Below are 22,025 nucleotides of genomic sequence, written 5' to 3' on the forward strand. Positions count from 1 at the left end.
AGAAGACTGTGCCCTGGGCTTTTCTGGAACACAGCTTCTTAGTGTTATTTCTTAGAATATAAATCAAGGACAAGGTTTATAATCAAATCTCATAGGTTTAGAAGTCATTTTTGTTTAGAGATCAACATGGTTTGATCTCAAGCAGTTCTTGGGACTAGAGGAAACATTGTCAATTCATGTTGTTTGCCTTAAAAAAAAAAAAGCAAACAAAACTTGAAGGTCTGCATTCCAGATTTGTCTTAACCAGTGACAATTAATGAAAACATCTGTCCAGTTCCCTCTTTAAAGATCTTCAGAGGAGGAATTCTGGGCATGTGAAGAATCAAGTTGACAGTGCAGACCTCCATCTATAGCACAGCAAGGTCTGGGCGGGGGCATGGCAGGGAGCTTAGTTCTGGCTTCCTGCTAAGAAATCAGTAGACGGCATTTACTCTTCGTTTTGTGGTGGTTTTCCACAAAATTTATAAGAAAGCAAAAGGAAGTTTCTAAACTACTGCCAGATGGCAAGTACGTGGAGCTCTGAAGCAAGGCTAAAACCCAATCAAAAAAAGAAAAAACACATTTAGGACAAGACAGTTGGGCCTTTTTTGAGAATACCTGAAATTGAAGCATTTGCAAAACTTGTGTGAAGACATAGGCAGAGTGTTTATACAAAATAATTTCTTGAGTGGAGATTTAGGAATCAAAGTCAAACATGAGTGACAAAGATGACCTCAAAATGGTCTCCTAATTTCTGCCTATTCTCTGCTCTTGTTAGCTGTATTTCTTTCCTGTTCAGGCTATTTTTGAAGAGCTGGCTTCCTTTTCCCCACCTTTGGTACAGATCAACTGTTGCTGTACCCCCTGCCCTACCCCAGGACGAATGGTGGCTTTTCAAAATGTCCGTTGTAGGAAAACAAAACCTGTATATATTAAGGTCTTGTTTCATCTGTGATATGGTGTCTTTTCCATTCTCACTGAAGCTGCCCTGAATTAGCTTTACTGACTTTTTCAAAAAACGCCTAACAGTTCTACCTACCCGTAATCACTCCTTGCTCTGGTACTTTCTGTATGAACCAGGAACATTTTCAAAACAAAACAGACTCCTGGTATTTTCGAGATTGTCCTGCTACATAGCAGTGGTGTTTATCAACATTTCCCATTCTGTTGATTTCATGCTCATACATTAATAAGGCACTTTCAAATCACAAAAGCTTAATTTCTTGAGAATCGTATCTTGTTCAGTATTCCTGTCTCATAAAGTCAGCCTCTATAGAAGGCACATTCTCAAGTACAGGAATACATTTTATACTCAACCAGACAGCAAGCAAGAGAAGGTGTCAGGTAAGTTCCTTGGTTCCTCTGCTGTGACTTGGATGGTTTAATAAGATTTGGGTTGACATCTCCACGATTGCTTGAGTAACAACAATGCTGTCATTTGTATCCTGACCAGAGCTTTGCGCTTAAAGTTGATTTTCTAGTTGAACTGATAGATCTGTTTGTCGCTTCTTACCCAGTCCCTCTTCTTACTATCTCTGCACATTTACAGAATTTAAATGGCGTGGCCTGTGAGCATGAAACAGAAAGCCAGTGGACCACAAGGGGACTGAACCCCTGACACTGGGCTCATTAGCTCCATTCTTAAACTAGGACAGCCAAACAGCCAGTTAGTGATTCACTTGGCAGCAGTGGCCAGACTCGTGCTGATCTAGTCCAGAACAGGAAAGTATGTCAGAAGCAGAGGGCAGCTATCAAGAGCCAAGACCCCCTATACCCATTAGGCCAGTGATTTTTAGCATCACACTGTTTCACACTGAACTTCAGAATCACCAACAATCTTTTAATAATGCGGCTTTTACCCTCCCAACAGAAGAGGAAAATATTTGCCACTTATATTATTTTTTAATGTTTGAGAAAACTTGAACATTTTTTCAACTTTAATCATACTGTGTTCTGCAGCTAAATTTTTGGTTCAGCTTTGGGTTGAGATTCATCCATGTTGTGTTTTGGAATTTATCCCCTGTTTTGATTCCATTTTATGACTGTATTGTAAATCATTCTACTCTGATTATTCTATATTCGATTATTTCCAGTTTTTTGTTATTATAAGTAGTTCTGCTATGCATATTCTTGTGCAGGTCTCCTGTTCTGCACATGCAAGAGTTGCTCCAGGGTATATACATACCTAGGAGTAGAACTGCAGGATTGTAGGATATATCACCAATTTTACCAGATGATGTCCAAATGTCCACTTTCCTCAGTGTCACATATATATGCTGTCTTCTGTCACCTTTTAAGAATTTTACAGTTTTTCCTGTCACATTTAAGTCTGAAATTCATTTGGAATTGATGTGGACTACTACACACATGTATGAAGGCACTGGTCCAAATTCCTTTGTTTCCTAAAGATAATCACCAGCACCATTCATTGGGAAGTCCGTCTGTTTCGTGATCTGCAAGGCTGGCTCTCAGAAATCGAGGGTCCATATGTGTGCATGTTTGTTTCTCAAGTCTCTGTTTGGACTTTGGTTAATTTTACTTACCCCAGTGCCAAAATTACCCTTTGAGTACAGTGTGATATGACTTCTTGCCATCTGGTGAGGTTACTCCCCCCACCTGTTGGTCTTTAGGGAGTGTTTTCCAAATGTTCTTTCAAAGAGTTAGCTGAATTTATAATTAGGCCAGGAAGATCGAAACAAAGTTTAGATATTTTGATCAGTAAACCTGAAAGTAAATGTGTTTTACCTGAATTTTATTTGGTCATAAAAATAAAACAAAATTTAGATTTGAGATGAGAATTTGTGCTCATAAAAAGCATTTTTATTGTGCAGTATCTGCAAACCATATTAATACAGGTATGTCAAACTTGTTTGGATTGGTTGTGCTGTTTGTATCACAAATTTAATTAACATTGGCCTTGGACCACTTCCCTGAGCAGTAATACAGATAATGCCTGGCCAATGAAGCCACATGAGACTCTAACTAGATTTCATGAAATAAAGGGTCTCAAATTATTTTAAGTGCTTATAATTTTTAGTAATATGCAGGCCTATGCACAAATACCAAAAGGGAAACTCAACTAAGAGTGCATGTGTGCTGGTGTTTACTAAGGGAATAGAGAATTTTAATGTACACATTCAGCCTGGGAAACTTTGTATTGTTTATTAAATAAACCAGAGAAAGCAAGAGAGGAATCAGCACAGTGGGAAATAAGGTCAGCAGATAAGGCTTTTTTTTGCTACTCTGTTTCCTGTTCTGGGTGGCTCTGCAGTCCACTCTGAGAATTTCATTCCTTTTACCCAGATTGAAAATTTCCCATTTCCTGTCGCTCTCTACCACCTCCCCCATTCTTGAGCTGCCAAACCAAAGCAGTTCAAACAGATAAAGACACAGCTAATTTGTTGAAGAGCACAGAGCTTTCGGTAAACAGCTTCTTCCTGGATATTACTGTGTAGAGATGACCCGACCCTTATCAGCAGATTTAAGAATTGACCAAGTTATTATCGTACCATATCTGATGGGTCTGTGCTCAGCAGGGCAACTCCTCCTTGCCTTCTTCACAACAAAAAGAAGGAATGACTACAATAGCTGCAAAAATGCTTTATTGGGGGGTGGCAGGATTTTTTTGAATCCGTCTACATGTTTGGAATAAAGCAGAGCAGATGATAGCTGGGTAGGGTTATGCACGTAGGAAAGGCTCCTGTGAGTATCAGTGACGGTTCTGGCACAAAGAGCTGAATTCAGAAAGCCCTGTTCTCTTATGAATTATCAAATTGGTGAAGATGTTGCCATGTTTTAAGTGATTAGTCTAAAACTAGCTGCAGACCCCGTCAAACTTGACTATATTGACTATACAGGGTAGAAACAGTTATGAAAGGAATAGGATAGGAAAGTGTCTTAGGGGATCAAAGAAGTTTTGAGTTTAAAAACCTAGCATTTCACTGGGAAATCACTATGCTCAATGTAGGTGGAGTATTGGGTACTTAAACATTTTCAATTCTGTGGTATTTTTTTCCGGATAAATTACAGTCAGAAACCGAGGTTGGTCTGATCCTACCACATAACTAACTGGTAACTAATTAAAAGCACTTGAGTAACACTTTTTTTTGAAGTACAGTTGACAGTGTTACATTAGCTTCAGGTGTACAACAGAGTGATTTGGCCAAGTCTTACATTCTTGCCATCCTCACCACAAGCGCAGCTGCCATCTGCCCCCTCACAGCACTATTACAACCCCTGTGCTGCACCCTTTGCCCCCAAGATTCATCCTGTAACTGGAGGCCTGGATCTCCCACTCCCCTTCATCCATCCCTTTATCCTCCTCTCCTCTGGCAACCATCAGTTTGTTCTCTGTACTTAAGGGTCTGTTTCTGCTTGTTTATTCATTTCCTTTGTTTTTTTAGATTCCACATGTGAGTCATATGATACTTGTCTTTCTCAGGCTGATTTATTTCACTTAGCATAATATCCTCTAGGTCTGTCCATGCTGTTGCAAATGGTAAGATGTGTCATCCTTTTTTGTGGCTCACTGAATAACTCCATTGTGTGTATGTGTATACACACCACATCTTTATCCATTTGTCTATTGATGGGTACTTTGGTTGCTTCTGTATCTTGGCTGTTGTAAATAATGCTGCAATAAACATAAGGGTGGATATATCTTTTTAGAATTAATGTTTTTGTTTTCTTTGGGTAAATACCCAGTAGTGGATTTACTGGATCATATGGGATTTCTATTTAAAAAATTCTTAAGGACCCTCCAGTTTGCATTCCCACTAACAGTGCATGAGGATTCCTTTCTCTCCAAATCCTCTTCAACACTTGTTTCTTGAGTTTTTGAGTCTAACCACTCTGACAGGTGTGAGATGACATCTCATAGTGGTTCTGGTTTGCAAAGACTTTTAACATAAAAAGGAACAAAAACTATGGTGTATAGAACACAAAAAGTAAAATCTGCCACCTGTTGCTTTTCGGCTTGTATAAGAGCAGAGGGTCAAGAACAGCAAGTGGCTTTTCTTCTACAAAGTTTGTGTCTCTAGGGGATGGATATGTTAACTAACTAGATGGTAGAAATCCTTTCATATTATATGCATTTACCAAATCACCATGATGTACACTTTATTTTTTTTTTAAGATTTATTTAAGAGAGAGAGAGAGAGCATGAGCAAGAGGAGGAGAGGGAGAAGGAGAAAGAATCTCAAGCAGATTAGCAGATTCCCTGCTGAACACAGAGCCCAACACAGAACTTGATCTCTTGACCCTGAGATCACAATCTGAACAGAAATTAAGAATAAAACGCTTAACTAACTGCACCACTCAGGTGCCCCTACACTTTAAGTATCTTACAATTTTTTTCAGTTATGCCTTGATAAAGCTGAAAAAGAAAATAAGTTCATGTCTCTAGGTCCCTGACCTTTGATGTTCAAGGTTGTGTAAAAAATAATTTGTACCAAGTTAAAATTACTGATTAACTATAGCATCAGCAGGTCTCTAACTTGCTGATTTAAGATAAAGAATTGGAAGAGAGCTTGGTTGGTCTCCTGTCCCCAGTGCTTTCATGTTCATGTGAAACTGAGAGTGTAAACCTGAAACTGTGTCTCTCAAGGCCCTGGCCAGGGTTCTTTTCATGGACTGATGTCTCTGTATAGAGACCACTACCAATGGGTTCCTCAAGATTCATGCAGGGTTTGTTTTTAACACTACTGGTACAGAGAAGGAAATCTGGGTTCCACTTCTAGTCTGCCTTGGTACTAATTAGTTATAGCCATGTTGCTTTGAACAGGTCACTTGGCTGGAGTCTCGTCTAGAAAATGAGGATGGATTGTCTAAGTCTTTAGATCTTGTACATGAACGCACTCAGCATGTCTCTTAAAGCATAGCTGGTGTGCATGTCTGTTTCCTCTATATTAAACTATGCTGAGGTTGTAAAAATTCTAAGTTGTCCTAATTCCTTGATTTCTAAAATAGCCATTATTATATTCAATGAACATATACGTGTTAACTGATCCTAAGTAGAAACTATGAGGCTCTGGGATGCCTGGGAGGCTCAGGTGGTTAAGCATCTGCCTTTGGCTCAAGGCGTGATCCTGGGATCGAGTCCCAACACATCAGGCTCCTTGCATGGAGCCTGCTTCTCCCTCTGCCTGTGTGTCTCTGCCTCTCTCTCTGTGTCTCTCATGAATAAATAAAATCTTAAAAAAAAAACAAAAAAAACTATGAGGCTCAGATCCAGTCCTCAAGGGAGTAATGAATTATTATAAGCAATAATCATAATAAGGATGATTGCTCCTAAGTTCCAAAAAGGACCAAATTTAGTGGCTGTTCACCGGAGTAAGAAAATTTGGGGCTGTGAGGAAGCTTGGAAGTATTCATGGAAGAACTCTTGAGGTCTAAAAACTTTTTTAAAGATTTGACGGGGCGGCAGGGGTGAAGAGCATAAGCAGGAGGGAAGGGAGGGGGCAGAGGGAGAAGCAGACTCCTCACTGAGCAGGAAGCCTTATGTGAGGCTCAATCCCAGGACCCTGGAATTATGACCTAAACTGAAGGCCGACACTCAACCAACTGAGCCACCCAGGTGCCCCTCTTTCTAAAATTCCTAAAATGCTAGAAAAATGGGATTTGGTACATGTGGGAGACTGGAAGAAAGTCTGCAAAATGACATGGCGATGAGCAAGTGCAAATGGTCTTGGAGAATGTGGGCTGGGATACAGAGCATAGAAGCCCTCTTAGCTCCTGACTGGAGTCATCAGAGCTGACATACAGCCAGTGCTATGCTGGGGCTAAATTAGTATCGAGATTGTTAGGATGGCGGGGGGGGGGGCAAACTCAGAGAAATCAGTACAGAGGCTGTGAAACACTAAGGCACTCAGGTAAGCCTTCATCTCAATATATTTTAGGGCTTTTAACCAAGTTAGTGACCTGCATTTCAGGTGAGGAAAGGGAATATATTATTTAGGTTTTTTGAAGTGGGAAGGAGCCCTTATATTTTGGAGTGAGGTTTGTAGGACCAGACAGAGTATAAAAAGTCATGGAAAATGTGATACGCGCTTTGCTTTAGAGGCTGTGGCATTGTGGTGGGCACAAGAAAAGGACAGTGACAGGTGTCAGTGACATCAATGACAAAAGTTTGCCTGAGGGAAAAAGCACCGAAGACTTGGCCTGATGAAAAGCAAGAGCTAAGGGAGAAAATCCAGAGCTGAAGTTTTGTAGCCAAGTGAGGATCCAATAGCTCTTAACAACAGGCAGTAAATTCACACATGTGAGTTGAGGTTTTTTAGACCAGGAGTCATTCATTTTGAGTTTAAAACGAATTCTTCCCAAGTCAACAATGTCCTTTCATCTGTCATACTGTTTAGATTCCTAATATTCATGCAGTTCATTTTTAAGTAGTAGAAAAAAGTGAAGTGGTGGAAGAACCTATCCTAGAGATGGAGTATATTCCTGTCTGCTGACATTCTGGTACCAGCAAGCTGTCCTCACAACACAACACGTTTCCAAAGGCAAAAGTTCATTTCTTCAGTTTTAATTCTATGTAAACAGTAAAGACAAGAAGTACAAAAAGAAACAAATAAAATATCTTGCTTTTATTTAAAATAAAATGCATTTATACAGTTTTTAAACCATGGATTATTGGACAATACTGGTAATCCACCCCTCCTGGCACCCTTTTGGGTTGTGTGAGCTAGGAATTTTCCAACTAGCACCAATGCGGACTGTAACAGCACAGCGGACGAGAACATGGCCAGTCCAGGCATTAGAGTTAAGGACGCTGTGGCGAATCATGACTATAATGAAGTCATTCTTAATTTAGCAGGTATGAGATCTGCACATTAATTATATTTTTAAAGCATTTAATTAATGCAAAGATGCTACATCTAAGCCATTTGCTAGCTGTGAGTTTTTTTTTAAAAAAACTGTACAATTTTATAAAATTTGTGTTTGTACATTAGTTACACAAAATGCATACTTCATAGACCTTTACTTCATATTGTAATGCAAAAGTTGCATATTTTAGGCAGACAGTGAATATGCTGGTGAATACTAAAAATGTTGTAATACAATAGGGTGTAAAAATAAAAACAGAAGACAGTATACATACATGCTTATTCAAAGACAAAAATAAACCAAGCCAAACGGACTGATAGCATTTTCCTTCAAGGTCAAACAATGACATTATTAAGTATCAGGGACCTTTCACAGGCCTGATTTACTTGGGGGTGGGAGTGGGGGGATGGAGAATCAATGGCTACCAGAAGTAGGTATTTTTAAAACACAAGATCAAATTAAACATACATTAAAACACATGCATTAAACATGATAAATAGACTTCATATAGTTTAAGCCCTGGACAGCTTTAAAGTAGATGGCTTGACTTTCTTGGTTTGGCTAGATTAAATCAGTGATGTTTTGTTCCCGACTTGCCCCCTACTTTAGTTTTCAATTCATGTCCCTAAGGAATGTGTGCCATATTTGAGTCCATATATTATATCACGAGAGCAGATTAACAGTCGTGCTTGTTAGTGCACTTACTAACTGGTCTGGTAAGGCAAAAAAGTTTTCATGATAAAATGATAAATTTCAAGCTTACTTTATTAAGCAGCATATAACAAACAACAGCTTTCAAAGTTAAATATTGTTATGGCCATGGAATTTCATCACACAGTGTCTCTATTCACACCCAACCACTGGTAAGTTTGTAGAACATCTCTTCATCTAAACTCTCATTTTGGTCTTTTGCACGTGTTGAGAGAAATATGTAGCCACCAATGAATTCATGAACCACTTTGCAATCTACTTCCGTACAAATGAAGGACAATCGTACTTCATCTGCAAACTCTACCGTGACCTAGAATGAAGACCAAGAACTGTCAGTCCCTGGAAAACTCTGTGTGGCTGGGACCAGCGAAGCTTCCATGCTATTTAACGTCTCCCCTCTCACAAAATATTTGTTGAGCCTTGTTTTTTTTTTTTAATCCTAAAGAGTAAGTTTATTAACCCCTCCCCCACACCTTTTTAGTTTTCATGTTCTGAAAAGGAAGACTGAATGCAAGGGGTTTAGGTCATTCTGTTCCCAATGGTCTCTGGTTAGTCTAGTTATGAGAAGGTCTCTCTTCAAGGCCTGGGAGAAAACTTACTTCTTGCATTTAATTTAATATTTGCTCTAGATATTTAACCTTTAGGTATCATGTGTGGATACAGTAGCCCTCCCCTACCTTATCCATGGGAAATATATTTCAAGATCCCCAATGGATGCCTGAAACCACGGATAGTATATATGGTTCTTGTCCCTTCACACATATACCTGTGATAAAGTTTATCAATTAGATACTTTATTATTTGTTATTGTAAGAGATTAATAACTAATAGAATTACAACAATATATAATCAAAGTTACGTGAATAGTCTCTCTCTCAACATATTTTACTGTACTGTACTCATCCTTGTGATAATGAGAAATGATAAAATGCCCACGTGATGGATGAAGGTGAAGGACGCAGGCACTGTGACATAGTGTTAGGCTACTACAGACCTTCTAGCAATATGTCAGGAGGAGGATGGGTTATCTGCATCTCGACCATGGTTATCCACAGATAAGAAGGGATACTAGTATATTTCAGAAATAGGAGATTCTGTGCAGTAATAGGAACTGATACAATAATCCTAATGATCCTACAATAACACATGGCTTATCAGTAAAAGATGGTTTATTTTAAATGATTTTCATTGTACTCCAAGGCTAGGGGCAGCATGATATAGAGTAGTAGCTGTGCCAGGTTTTAGACCTCTGAGCATCAGTCTAAATCCTGATTCTGTTAACTAAGTGTGCAGTCATGGCAATCATGGCCATTAAGCCATTAACTTTGAGTGTCCTCATTTGTAAAGTAGGGACAATCCAACCACCTCACAAGGCCGTGGTAAGATTAGAAATAAGGTACAAATGTAAAAACATCTAGCATCATGACTGGCACAGAGTAGGAATTCAATAAACAGTAGCTGCTACTGACAGGGATGTACCACTACAGGAAAACCACCCTCTAAGCTGATCATTATGTTCTTAGAATTCTAATAATTGGGACAGTTATGAAATGGCAAGTTAAGTGGGAAATAACCAACCATGTTTTATACTTTAAAAGGTAATGGTACAAATAATCTACAGAATTTAATAGCCTTTTAATTCTTAATTTACTAATTCTTAGTAGAAGGGCTCTACATGCACTCAGGTAACACTGTTCAAGCTTACCATTTTTATTTCCCAGTTTACATTCCACTGTTTCATGTTACTGAAGCGCCATGTTTTAATTGCATCTCCTGTGCTGGCATCCATCCTAATCAGTCTGTTGTATGCAATTCCAATAAGTTCTTCTTTTTTTCCTCCCTGAAACCTATAGTATTAAAAACATAAAGTTTAAAAACAAGTGGGGGATGGGAGGACATGTTGCTTTGTTTTTAAGATGAGCTTTTTAACTCTTACAAAGGATATTTTCATATAAGTAAAAAGAGAAATCATTTTGAATTTTTAATGCAAAAATTACAAGCATAGAAAATAGGTTTCAATATTCTTGACATTTTACTGTAAAATTGCTAATGGATCTCAGTAGGTACTTTAAATGTTTAATTGAAGTAGATTACATAAAAAGGCACTAATTAAGATTTATACATAAATGTTTAGGAGAACCACTGACCTTGCAATAAAGTGTGTGATGCCAAATTCTGGTAATGACTGCCAAGCTTGAATAAATCTCATCTTGGCCTCAATTAGACTCATCTGAGCTACATTCTGATGGGCCTCCAAGATTCTTGCTGTTATCTAAACATGATTAAACACCACCTTTACCATCGAGACAATATTCTTTCATGGGAGGATCATGACAAAAAGTAAAAAACTGAATCACGTGCCCCACCCCACAATCACATATTTTAAGAACTAGAATTAGGAAATCTCTGCAGCTACTTTTGGAAATTTTAGTATAATGATGACTCTTCAAAATAAACCTTGATAGATTTCTTCTTAATTTAGTTTCCATATATCCAGAAACAAAAGGTACTATTAGAGGAGTATGTAACTGCCACTCTTGAGGTATATTCCAAGTACACACATATATGTCGCTGCTTCTATAAAAGGCATGTTCTAATCCTATGAATAATGAAGTTTTAAACTTAGCACCAAGACACAGTATCAGAATGAGTACCTGGAATATAAACTTCTAGCAGGAATATTTATTAGCACCTTTAAAGTACTTGAAACCAGCATAATAATTAAAATTTTTTTCTAAATGAATCATTAGAAAAGTTAACTTTTAATTTAAATTACACTCACTTTGGGATGACTACTGCCAAAAAGAGTGGAAGGAAATTAATCCATAAAAAGGGATTGTGGCTAAGGCTTTAAATATTTTATGTATTTTTTTCTTTTCTTTTTTTGGTAAATATGGAGAACTTACCAAATCTCTTATATAGCCTGGCTGTAGATGGCAATGCGAAGAAAGAAAAAGGAAGCAGAAAGAAAAAAAAAGGCAATCAGAAAAAATGGCAATGAAGCAAAGAAAAAGTTGCGGTAACCTGCAAACCAAAATTCCAGCCAAAAACCATGCAAAAAAAATTACTTTAGGTGGAAACCAAGCAAAGTAAATGCAAGCATGAAAATGAAAACAAGGAAGCAGCGATTATTTTCCATTTAGAACACTGAGAAACACTTCCACATTATTTTAAACTGATAAGTGTTACTAAAATTATGGGTAAATTATTTGTAGGGAAAAAAAAGAGCAAATACCCTTTTCCCTGTTCATTTACCAGTTCTTACTCGTTAGGCAGAACTAATGCTTTTAGTAGCAAAATCAAAATTAATATTCAAAAACCTTTAATGTTTTCAGATTGAGTCTGGTACTATGACCCATGCATCACTGTTCAGAAATAAGTTGAAGGTATTCAGTGACCATACGGTTTATTTGCACAAGAAAAGCAAACCCCTCAAATTACCATCTGTTTTTTGCATCCTTTTTCCTGGAAGGGAAAATGAAGAGATGCTATATACTACACTAGGAACAATGGCTATAAATAGATTATCTAGTTCAATGTATATTCACATGGATAAAACAGAGACAACTCTTTTCTTTAAAATGTAAAAATTCAGCTTGGGAATCATAGTCATATAAAGATACATACAGTGAGTTTAAATAATTAATAAATAGTTGCAGGGATTTAAAGTAGATTAAATATAACACAATCTTTATTGATGGGCCCTGGTAGGAATAGAGGAGCTCATGGCCCAAACCTCTTTCTACTGGATTCCTGAATGCCACTGTATTGTATAGTTTAACAATTACTAAGCACTATATCCAACGACTGGTGCAGTGCTGGACACACAACAGCAACGAACTCTGCCTGTCAGCACTTCTTAGCTGACAGTAGGAATTGTCAGGGCAATACATGGTCTCTACTTTCTGGGAACAACCAATATAAATCTAGTCAGAGAAAAGAGCATTAAAAAAGAATGTGCATTTGATAAGATGCCAGCATGGAAGAAAAGGCTAGAAGAATCCTTAACCACGGACCACACACATGCTGCCATCCTGCGAGTTAAAGACAGTCAGATAGTCACTGTTTTTGTCCTCCAGAGAATTTTCACTATGACAAGCTAGCTGAGAAATCAGGGATAGAGAACTATCTTTTTAAAGTGAAAACTATCATTTAAAAGGCTTCTGAGAAAACAATCCAGTACCTTTGACAACTACACCAACAGTTGGCAATCTTCAGTAACACTTTAGTATTTTTCTTTCCTGACAGCAGATAGTGTAAATGATATGCTTGCTAAGGTTTGAAATTGTTCCTTGTCTTTGAAGGCAAATGAATCCACTTTCAGAAATAAGGTTTTTTTTTAAATGAGTAATTTTTAAATGAAATAACTAAGAATAAAAAAAAAATTAGTACTTGATTCACTTTCCCTTTTTAACTTACAATCTACATTCCACAAAGCTCCCCAGGGCAGCATTTCCTCCATTCCTTACTACTCCCACATCATAGGACTGTGGGATAAACAATTTCCATGTAGCTTACACAACCTCTGAAACTTAAAGACAAATACTTGGTGATTAAAACTTCTGAACATTTCTAGCTAAGTGATTTCAGACCCATTTGATAAACATTATATTTAAAGTTAAGAATTAGTAAATGTTCTGGGTATTTCATTGGTGCCTTCAGTAATGTTTTAAAATTATTCTTTAACAGAAATAAAAATGAAACTAGATAGAAATGAAATATTTATTTGAAAGGTCTTCTTCACCGCCCCACCTCAGACTGAAGCCTTTGCCTTTTATGGCATGATGTTTGGTGTAGCAAATACTGGGGGCTATCCCAAGTGAAATTCCCCTGCAAAGAACCTTTTATGTTGTACCGAAGAACCATTTTCCTAAATAGCAATCCTTTTATGGTATTAATTTCCAGGAAAGGAATTCTAAACAGAGTGAACAAAAGCAGCGAATTTCAATGAAAATTTACCAAACTTTGTCACATGTGCAAATCTTGGTTTAGGTTTTTTTTTTTTACTGTTAAGAAAAGATAAACTATTTCTACCCTTGTAAAGTTTATTTCCAAGGCTGGAAAGTCCATTTTGACAGCAAGAAGAGTTGTTATAGACTTTGTTGAGAAATGCTGGCTGCGCTTTATACTACACTTAATTATATAAGGAATAAAACCCAAAGCATCCTCACCATATTCAATTCCCTGAAAGAACACACCCTGTTCACAGGATGATTTCCTTAGGTTTTGAGTAAATATGCTCCCAACTATCTTACCTCATTATCTGTCCTATTAAATGAAAAATATTTTTTAATGACTAATTTAAATGGACTGAAGGTTACTTACATCCTATTTTATGCTCTGATCACTGGATATGAAATTAAGACCATCACTAATACTAAAAAGTTTTAAGAGGGGAACTGAATTTAAAGTGTATGTACAAAATCATAAAACCGGAAGAAAACAGATGAAGTAAAATGAATCAAATACCTGCTTGTTCTTGTATTTTTTTAGATAGCGAGGGGACACCAAACATTCAGGATTTATATCAGTTGTTATCTGTTCTGGTATTAACTGAGGATCTGGGTTTAAATGCTGCATCTTCAGAAAGGAAAGAATATTTTGAACTTCCAAGTTATAAGAACTGTCTGCCATGGTCTTGCCTTTGGAGGCTAATCTGCAGGCTGCCATCCAGTGTGCATACTGTTTTTCCTGTTGAAAAGAAATATTGAAATATGATATGTATCACATATCCTTTGGGTTTAAAATCTAAGGATGACTGGTCAACTCTAAGTAATCAAAGAAAATTAAGGTTTATACTTTTAATTGGAAAACTTACATTGTCACAACGAAGCCAGATTTCATTCATGCCTTCTGCAACTGGAATCAGGAGTTTAATGTTGAATTTTTGCCCTGAAATGTTTACATCTGGGGTCACTTCACATCCTAGAATTTAAAAAAAACGTGAAAATGGTCAAATTTACTTTTAAGAAATCTCAAGCCAAAAAAGGCAGCCCTCATTTTATGGTATCTTAACATGCTGAATTTTGCTGTTTTGGAATCTATTAATTGAGAAGGAAATTTTTACCACCCAATAATTTTGTTTGAGGCAGAGCACAGAGACACATCTAATACAGTTTGTGGCCCTCAGAAAACCTGATTAAAAAGAGAAGGGTCCTATTGAAAGGATATTACCAAAAAATACCACATGGCAAGTTTGATGCTGTGTTTTTTTTAAAAAAAAAAAAGATTTTAAAAAAAATTTTAAGATTTTTATTTATTTGACAGAGAGAGTGTGTGCCAGAGAGCACAAGCAGGGGAATAGGAAAAGGGGAGAAACAGGCTCCCTGCTTAGCGGGAGCCTGAGGTGGAAATCGATCCCTGGATCCTGGGATCATGACCTGAGCTGAAGGTAGATGCTTAACCAACTGGACCACCCAGGTGCCCTAGATTTATGTGAGAGGGGTAGGGTGGGGTGAGAGAGAGCCTGACCCCACAACCCTGAGATCATGACCCAAGATGAAACCAAAAGTCAGATGGATGTTCAACCTACTGAGCCACCCAAGTGCCCTGATACTGTGTGAAAAGTAAAATAAAGATTGTTAAGCCTCCATAGCATTTATAGTTGCATTGGAGGTGGATAGTGGCCTTGGAGAACAGATTCAGCAGATTTCAGTAGCCCTTTGAGGATCTGAGCCAAAGTACCATGACTGAGAAGTAAATAGGAAACAAAAAATAAATAAATAAATAAATAGGAAACAAAAATAGCTTTCTGATGAACCTCGCCTGTAACAAGGAAGGAGGAAAGAGGGCAGTTACAGCAGAGAGAGGTATAAGATAAAGGAGAAAGGGACTTTGTGGTTTAAGATAGGAGAGACTCCAGGAAGTTAAATGCTGATGGAAACATCACACTAGAAATAGGAAGAAAGAAATCTAGTGTCCGGGAGATAAAGAGGGTCTCTGATGGAGCGAGGCTCCTGGGATGGCAGAAAACTCAGCCCACTTGGATAGGAGAGCCTTAAGAGAAGAGGTGCCTCCTTCCACTGTGTGGAAGTTGAGGGAAGCTAGCTTTCTCAGCTGTCGTGGCAGAGAAGCTATGTGACCTCCCTTCTAATGGCTTTCTAAGAAAAAAGAAATGAAGTTGTCCCCTGAGATTGAATGGCATCAGAGGCCTGAGAAGATCTGAAATATTGTTGAGAATGTCTAAAAAAACACAGAAGTACTGCAAGTGTTGAGGCCCAGGTTGAAGTTGGAGATCCATGAATTTCTAGTGAAACCTATCCACTCGGTTTTGTGATTTTTTCCCCCCCTTCCCTCCTTTGAGTGCTCAGCAGCCTAATGTAAGCAAGTAAAAGACAGGTGGTTGGAGTGAGCCCTGGTTAAGGTTTTGGTAAATGTATATAATGGAAAAGACAGTGAATCTAGGGAATTGAAGGTTAATACCTGGTAAATGGTGTGCAGGCTGGACTCCGGAAAAGGAAGAGATGAAAATATGTTACTAATGGGGAGAAAGTTGAGGGGTTGTAGGGAGAGAGTCCCTCAGATAGTCTGAAGAGAGGAATGAAGCTTGTGTTGCTGTTAAATTTGCATTTAACATTTCAGAGGAACAGTAATTGGGTTACACTGAAGTGTAGCATGTTGCCATGGAAGTAGGCAGCCAAGATGGCATGCAGTGATTGTTGTCTGAGATGTAGCCTAATAAGTGCCTCTGCGCCTACACCAACACCTGACTTCCCACTCACTTTGCATTTCCAAGCTTTTTGGGTTTTTTGGCATTTTACTCTTTTTTTTCTTTTTTAAAGTTTATTTATTTAAGCAATTTCCACATTCAGCATGGGGCTCAAACTCACGACCCTAACTAAGATCAAGAGTCACAGATTCCTCTAATTGAGTCAGCCAGGCACCACAGTACTTTACTTTTAAAGGTCTAATTATTATGGGGTTGTATCCTTTAAGTCCATTTGGATGATTAATGAAGTGTGTAAAAGATCACATATCTTCAGACATCTCTGTTTTAACTTTGCAGGTTAAATGAATTGCCACACAACTTCCTGATAGTTTGTAATACTTGAAGAGAAAGTTAAATGCTGTTGCTAATATTTTTAAAAGAAAGCAAAAAGGGAGAGAAAGTCCACCAAATTCATGATAGGAGTTGCATCTGGAGAGAAGAAGATCTCCCATTTATCATTTAAAATGTTTCTTTAATATAATACTTCAGTTTTAACATTTGTCCTATTTGTGTGGTGGGTATGTAGAGGTCTATCTTTTTCCTTATACAATACACTCCACTATCCACTTCCAATGCGGCTATAAATGCTATGGAGGCTTAACAATCTTTATTTTACTTTTCTGTGGCATTTGATGCTATTGACTACTGTCTTTTTAAAACAACTGTTACTTTAGTTCCCACCATACCTCATTTCCATGGTCTTCATAAGCATTTGTGTTTCCCTTGCAAGCTCCTCTTCCTCTAATCTGTCCTATACCGCAAACATAGGTGTTCTGTAGGGTTCTGTTCTTAGCTTTTTCATAGTACAGACAACCATTCTAAGGCTGCAGTAAGCATTAATCCTAAAACTAATACCATTAGTATCTTCAGTGCAGCTTTCCAGCTATCCAGTGGCCTACAGGTTATCTCCAAAAGATATTCCACAGGTACCAAAATTAAACTCATCATCTTTCCACCCAAACTCAGGTCGTCTATATTCTCAACCCTTTTCACTCAACTGCGCAAGCCAGAAATAAATTCCTCCCCATCAGCCTCTCCCAAGTCTGTCACCCAGGGTGCTGCTGAGGCTTCCTTAGGGTTCTCTGAGTTGGCACCCTCTTCCCCATTTATACTCATCACCTTAATCTGCATCAGTCACTGCTTTAAAATTACTCCTCTATACTATAGCCAATATAAATAGGATGAATCCCATCATTTTCATGTTAGTGACTTTTCAGTGGCATTTCACTGCTGCCAGTTTAAAAAACAATCTCCTTAACGTTTTTATCCTCTTAATTCCTGCCAATTTCTTCTGCTATTATCACTCATTTTAGTAGAAATCAGATTCGGCAACCACTAAGAAGTATTCATCCTCCCCCTTGGACTCTACGTTCCAGCAGCACAAAACACCCCCTTGGTTGTTGATGCTTTCTCCATACATTTCTGCACAACAGTCTCTGCCTGCCTGGCTTTTACTAATTCACTTTCCCTTCGTGAAACTCTAACTCTGGCATTATTTCCCCCACAAAGTCTATCCTGATTCTCTCCATTGTCACTGAACACTGATACCTTGTCCCTTTGCTCCCCCTTAGACCTGTTACTTTTTTTTCCTAAGATTTTATTTATTTATTCATGAGAGACGCAGAGAGAGAGACAGAGACAGAGACAGAGATACAGGCAGAGGGAGAAGCAGGCTCCCCTCAGGGAGCCTGATGCAGGACTTGATCCCAGTCCCCGGGATCATGTCCTGAGCCAAAGGCAGATGCTCAACTGCTGAGCCACCCAAGCTCCTGACCTGTTACTTTTTAAAGTACTGTTGTCCAAATTGTAACTGTTTATCTTCCCTACATGCTCTAAACTCCTAGAGGAGTGGTACTGTCATCTGTTCTTGCTCACGTCTCTAGTATCTAGGACAGTTTTCAGTACAGGAATTCAATCAGTATTTACTAAACTAAATTTTTTATAACTTTATATTTTAGATGTCCAAAGGCCTTGGAGAGCATCTAGTCCAACACACTTATTTCTTAGAAAAAGATACTGAGGTCCAAAGAAGCTATTTTTCTAAAATCATAGGGCTTGTTTAATAGCAGAGCAGAATCTAGGCCATTTGATTTTAAGACTGGTGTTATCTTCATTAGTGTGATGTGCTGGAAAAGTGCTCTTTTGGGAGAACCTGGTAGAGGCAGCATGTGTAAGCCATTCTCCATACCAGGACTTGACTTCACACAGGGAGAAGGTTAAGGATGTAACAGGGACAAAGACGACAGGGGCCAGAACACAGATCTAGTCTACAGACAGAGAGGAGATCATCTGGAATGGTCCTGGGCAGCTTAGGAGTGAAGCAACAACAGAGCTGCAATAGAGTCTAAGAGTAACAAATAATGATGGAGACCCAAAAGTCAAACCCATGGGTCTTATGAGAGAAAGGCAGGAGCCTAATTAAAACTTTGAGGAAAATTACAGAATTCTAACACATGGGCATAGCAGTCTTCTACCCAGGACAGAGACTTCCCATTTTTTAAAACAACAGTTCAGAGGACTACTGGGCAGAACACAGGGTAGAGATTTGAATTATTTTTGTTGAAATATACTAAAAATATCCTAATGTACTATGCAGAATGGAAAATTAAGACTATAGATCAAGGAAAGCACCTCTGTATTTTAAGCAATTAAATGAAATTATTTTGGGAAACGTTTTTGTGAATGAATCAGGGGCCCCCTTCTTGGGTACTTTTGTCCAAATATGGATATTTTTAGTTAGAAAGACTTACTGCTTTAACATATAATCATAAATGTACATGCAAAATGTAGCCCAAAGAAGAAATGGGCCGGGCCGATAGGAATTAACTCCCTGAATACAGCCCTCAAAACTGGCCTGCTAAAGAAGTGCAATCTTTGCTACCCTAGAGAGGCTGGAAACAGGAGGCTGCCCCTGCAGCTCCACAGCCCAGAAGCACCTTGCTCCTTTCTCAATTCTGTCTCTCCAGCCCCTTAACATAATTGGAAATTCAAGTTTCACATGAATGTATCTGATTGGAATCAAAATCTCACTGGAAATGAGTCCAGAAAATGTATTTTAGTTTTCTGGCCTTTGCTGTAAAGAGTGTGGAACAGTGAGATGCCAAACTACTGCATCCTCCCCCGGACACACTCGTGCCAAAGGTGTGGTGAGTGCAGTTCTTATGTCAAGTGAGCCAGGTAGCCAGGTACTTTTTAGTGAATATGTCCACAAGTGAAGGGCTCATCAACGATCTGCAAGACCCTGCAGAAAAATCATGGCAGGAGGCAGCAAGATGTTCTCCAGCGGCAGAAGAACCAGTCCAACCTGGGTAGGAAATTCGCCTTCTACCTGAACCACTACATCAATCAGGTAAGGGAGGTGAAGAAGCAGTATGAAGAACTAAAGAAGTCACCCAAATAGCAAATAAAGTTGGGGGGGGGGGGGGGAGGGACGACGACCAAAGCCAGTAGCTCTGAGCTCCCAGCCGGTGTTAGTCCAGACCACAGGAAGCAAGCCTGCTAAAATGGAGTAGAAACATGTCCAATAACATGTGCCTCAAATACCAGATCCTAGTGATAGCACTAGATTTGAAGAGACAAGAGGAAACCAATGAGATTCCGGTTGTCAGTTAGGAGGAGCCTCAGAGCAGTATCCTGGGGCTTTCCCAGAGGCGAGACTGAGAGCTGAGTGTTGAACAAAAATGTGCAGGGAAGAGTTATGGGGTAGGGGAAAAACTTGGCCAAACCCCACAGATGCCTGCTACCCCACTGTTGAGCCAAAAATGAGGCTAGGGAACCTGAAGGGGACAAGCTTGTCATCAGTAAAGAAAGAGGAGTACAATGCTGATGAGGAAGGGAGAAGTCAGCAAAAACAGAGGACTACAACATGGATGAGAATGAAGAAAACCTGAATGCTGAAATGCTGAAGATGAGAAAAGAGGTACCATAAATTTACCTGACAAGAAAAGTGGAATCACTTCAAATGAGGACTGCACAAAGAGTTTACAACAAAATATTCATGTGAAATTGAATACCCAAAATTGTGACAAAAACTACTTATAAAAAGAAGAAGAAGAAGAAAAGAAGAATCTAGACCTAAAATAGAACCTAAAGAAGCAATGAATCTGCTAAAAAACTACCCTGGCCCACCACAGTGAAGTTTATCAATGATCAGCCAACAGAAATTACTCCATCAACACTGCTCATTCCAAGGCTTTCCTTACCTCTCAGGTTCATCTGATGAGCTGGTGTGCCACTGGATTCTTCTTTGCTCTTATAGCAAGAAATAGATGTATCTTTAAAGGTGCACCAATATTGCTTGTAACCTTTTAGAGTTAGCTTTTTTGGCCTACATGTCAAATAGAATTAACAGAAAAATAACTTTTGAAATAACTTTATCAATAGGATTAGCAGCCAAGTTTCACAACAGCGAAAGTCTAAGGCCAAGTTTTACACATGCTGAGCTCCGTTCCCTTGGGCCAGCATGTTATATTCAATGTTGCTGTTAATGGATTTGCGCCTTCTCGAACAATCTACTCAGGAATACCTCACAAAGAATGAATGGGCAGGGGAGAAAGACAGAAGGACCAGAATTCGAGTATTTCTGTTAGTGTTGGCATCTCTATCACTAGCAGGTCACATGGAAAGGACAAGAAAAGGTGAAGTAAATGTCACCAATGGGAAGGCTCCTAGGTCCTGTAATCCACCAGTAGGTTCTTGGGTGTGTGCAGGGCTGCCTCTGGGGCCTCTCTGGACAGGCAGGTGTACCTAGCATAACTAAAGTGAGGAAAATACTTGTCTCTCTCAGGGTGTATCTGGTGTTTCAACTTGCCACACCAAAGCCAAACACAAAGAAAACAGAATAGTCACGATGGAGTATGGATAAGGAAGGATGTGTAACGGGAGAATGGGGTAGGGAGCAGCATCTGAAATCATGCCCTGATCTCAGAAACTGTTCTCTATGGTGAGCTATTCTATGTTTAGCTACAGTAAAGGGTTTATTCCATAATGGCTTTACATCTTATATTCCATATCACATCCTGTCCTCTTTACCCTCTCTGCTTTAATGCTCAACTCTCTTGATTCTGTGGACTGTGCCTAGATTGATAAAAGTCTAGATAAGATACACTCATAAAATGTTCCATGATCAAATGAATAAAATGCAATAGAATCCGGGGCTTTGAACAAGGAAATAACCACTGGCAATAATGGTTCATTATGTCCTGCTTTCACCCAGAGGGGATGCTTTGTACTGAAATGCCACTGTATGTCTCAGAATCTACACAATGCAATCTAGGCTATACTGTCTTTGTTTTTCCCTTTTAAGAAAAATGTTTATTAGAAAAAAACAAGTTCATGAGTACTACAGTTTTAATTTGGTAAAGATAGTTATTTTCTCTCATAATTTAGTGTTTCTCTAACTGATAAATGCTTGTAGAGATGCATTGCTAATCTTACAGTAAATTTCAACAATGTGAACATTACTATAAAATTAATATTTATCATTCATTAATATTTGGAATCCCTCCCCTTTTTGTACTTACTTAAAAACTTTAATATAGTCAGCAAGTTCAGGAATAGAAGTGATGTCACCCTAAGGAAAGAAATCATTTTTTTCCTGATTTTTCTTGAAATTTGAAGCTCTAATATATAGTATCTGATTATCAAGTATGAGCTTATTCAATAAACAAAATTACATAAAATACAGATTATGAAGGTTTTTTTTAATGAAGGTTTTAAAGGTAGAATCATTATATGGTTATACATACGGTCATTTTCAAATGACATAAAAAATGACATGATGACATTTTCAAATGACTAATAA

At 38.4% G+C, this 22,025-nt stretch overlaps 1 protein-coding gene across 7 annotated transcripts in view; it reads right to left on the reverse strand.

The window, feature by feature from the left end:
* Nucleotides 1-7,541: 7,541 nt before the first annotated feature.
* FERMT2 (FERM domain containing kindlin 2) overlaps nucleotides 7,542-22,025 on the reverse strand; it is an 80,259-nt gene continuing 65,775 nt past the window's right edge. For 3 of the 7 annotated variants that reach the window (XM_077909312.1, XM_077909311.1, XM_077909315.1), the window contains 9 exons: nucleotides 21,745-21,794; nucleotides 20,425-20,549; nucleotides 14,333-14,439; nucleotides 13,984-14,205; nucleotides 11,956-11,979; nucleotides 11,421-11,441; nucleotides 10,662-10,786; nucleotides 10,220-10,361; nucleotides 7,542-8,824 (listed from right to left, as the gene is read on the reverse strand). In XM_077909312.1, coding sequence (XP_077765438.1) covers nucleotides 8,651-8,824; nucleotides 10,220-10,361; nucleotides 10,662-10,786; nucleotides 11,421-11,441; nucleotides 11,956-11,979; nucleotides 13,984-14,205; nucleotides 14,333-14,439; nucleotides 20,425-20,549; nucleotides 21,745-21,794 — 990 coding nt within the window. In that variant the 3' untranslated portion in view covers nucleotides 7,542-8,650. The remainder of the gene's footprint in view (nucleotides 8,825-10,219; nucleotides 10,362-10,661; nucleotides 10,787-11,420; nucleotides 11,442-11,955; nucleotides 11,980-13,983; nucleotides 14,206-14,332; nucleotides 14,440-20,424; nucleotides 20,550-21,744; nucleotides 21,795-22,025) is intronic. The other 4 variants (XM_077909314.1, XM_077909317.1, XM_077909318.1 and 1 more) reach the window with 2 other exon arrangements.

The sequence above is a fragment of the Canis aureus genome, chromosome 9 (assembly GCF_053574225.1).
Source record: "Canis aureus isolate CA01 chromosome 9, VMU_Caureus_v.1.0, whole genome shotgun sequence".
NCBI lineage: Eukaryota > Metazoa > Chordata > Mammalia > Carnivora > Canidae > Canis > Canis aureus.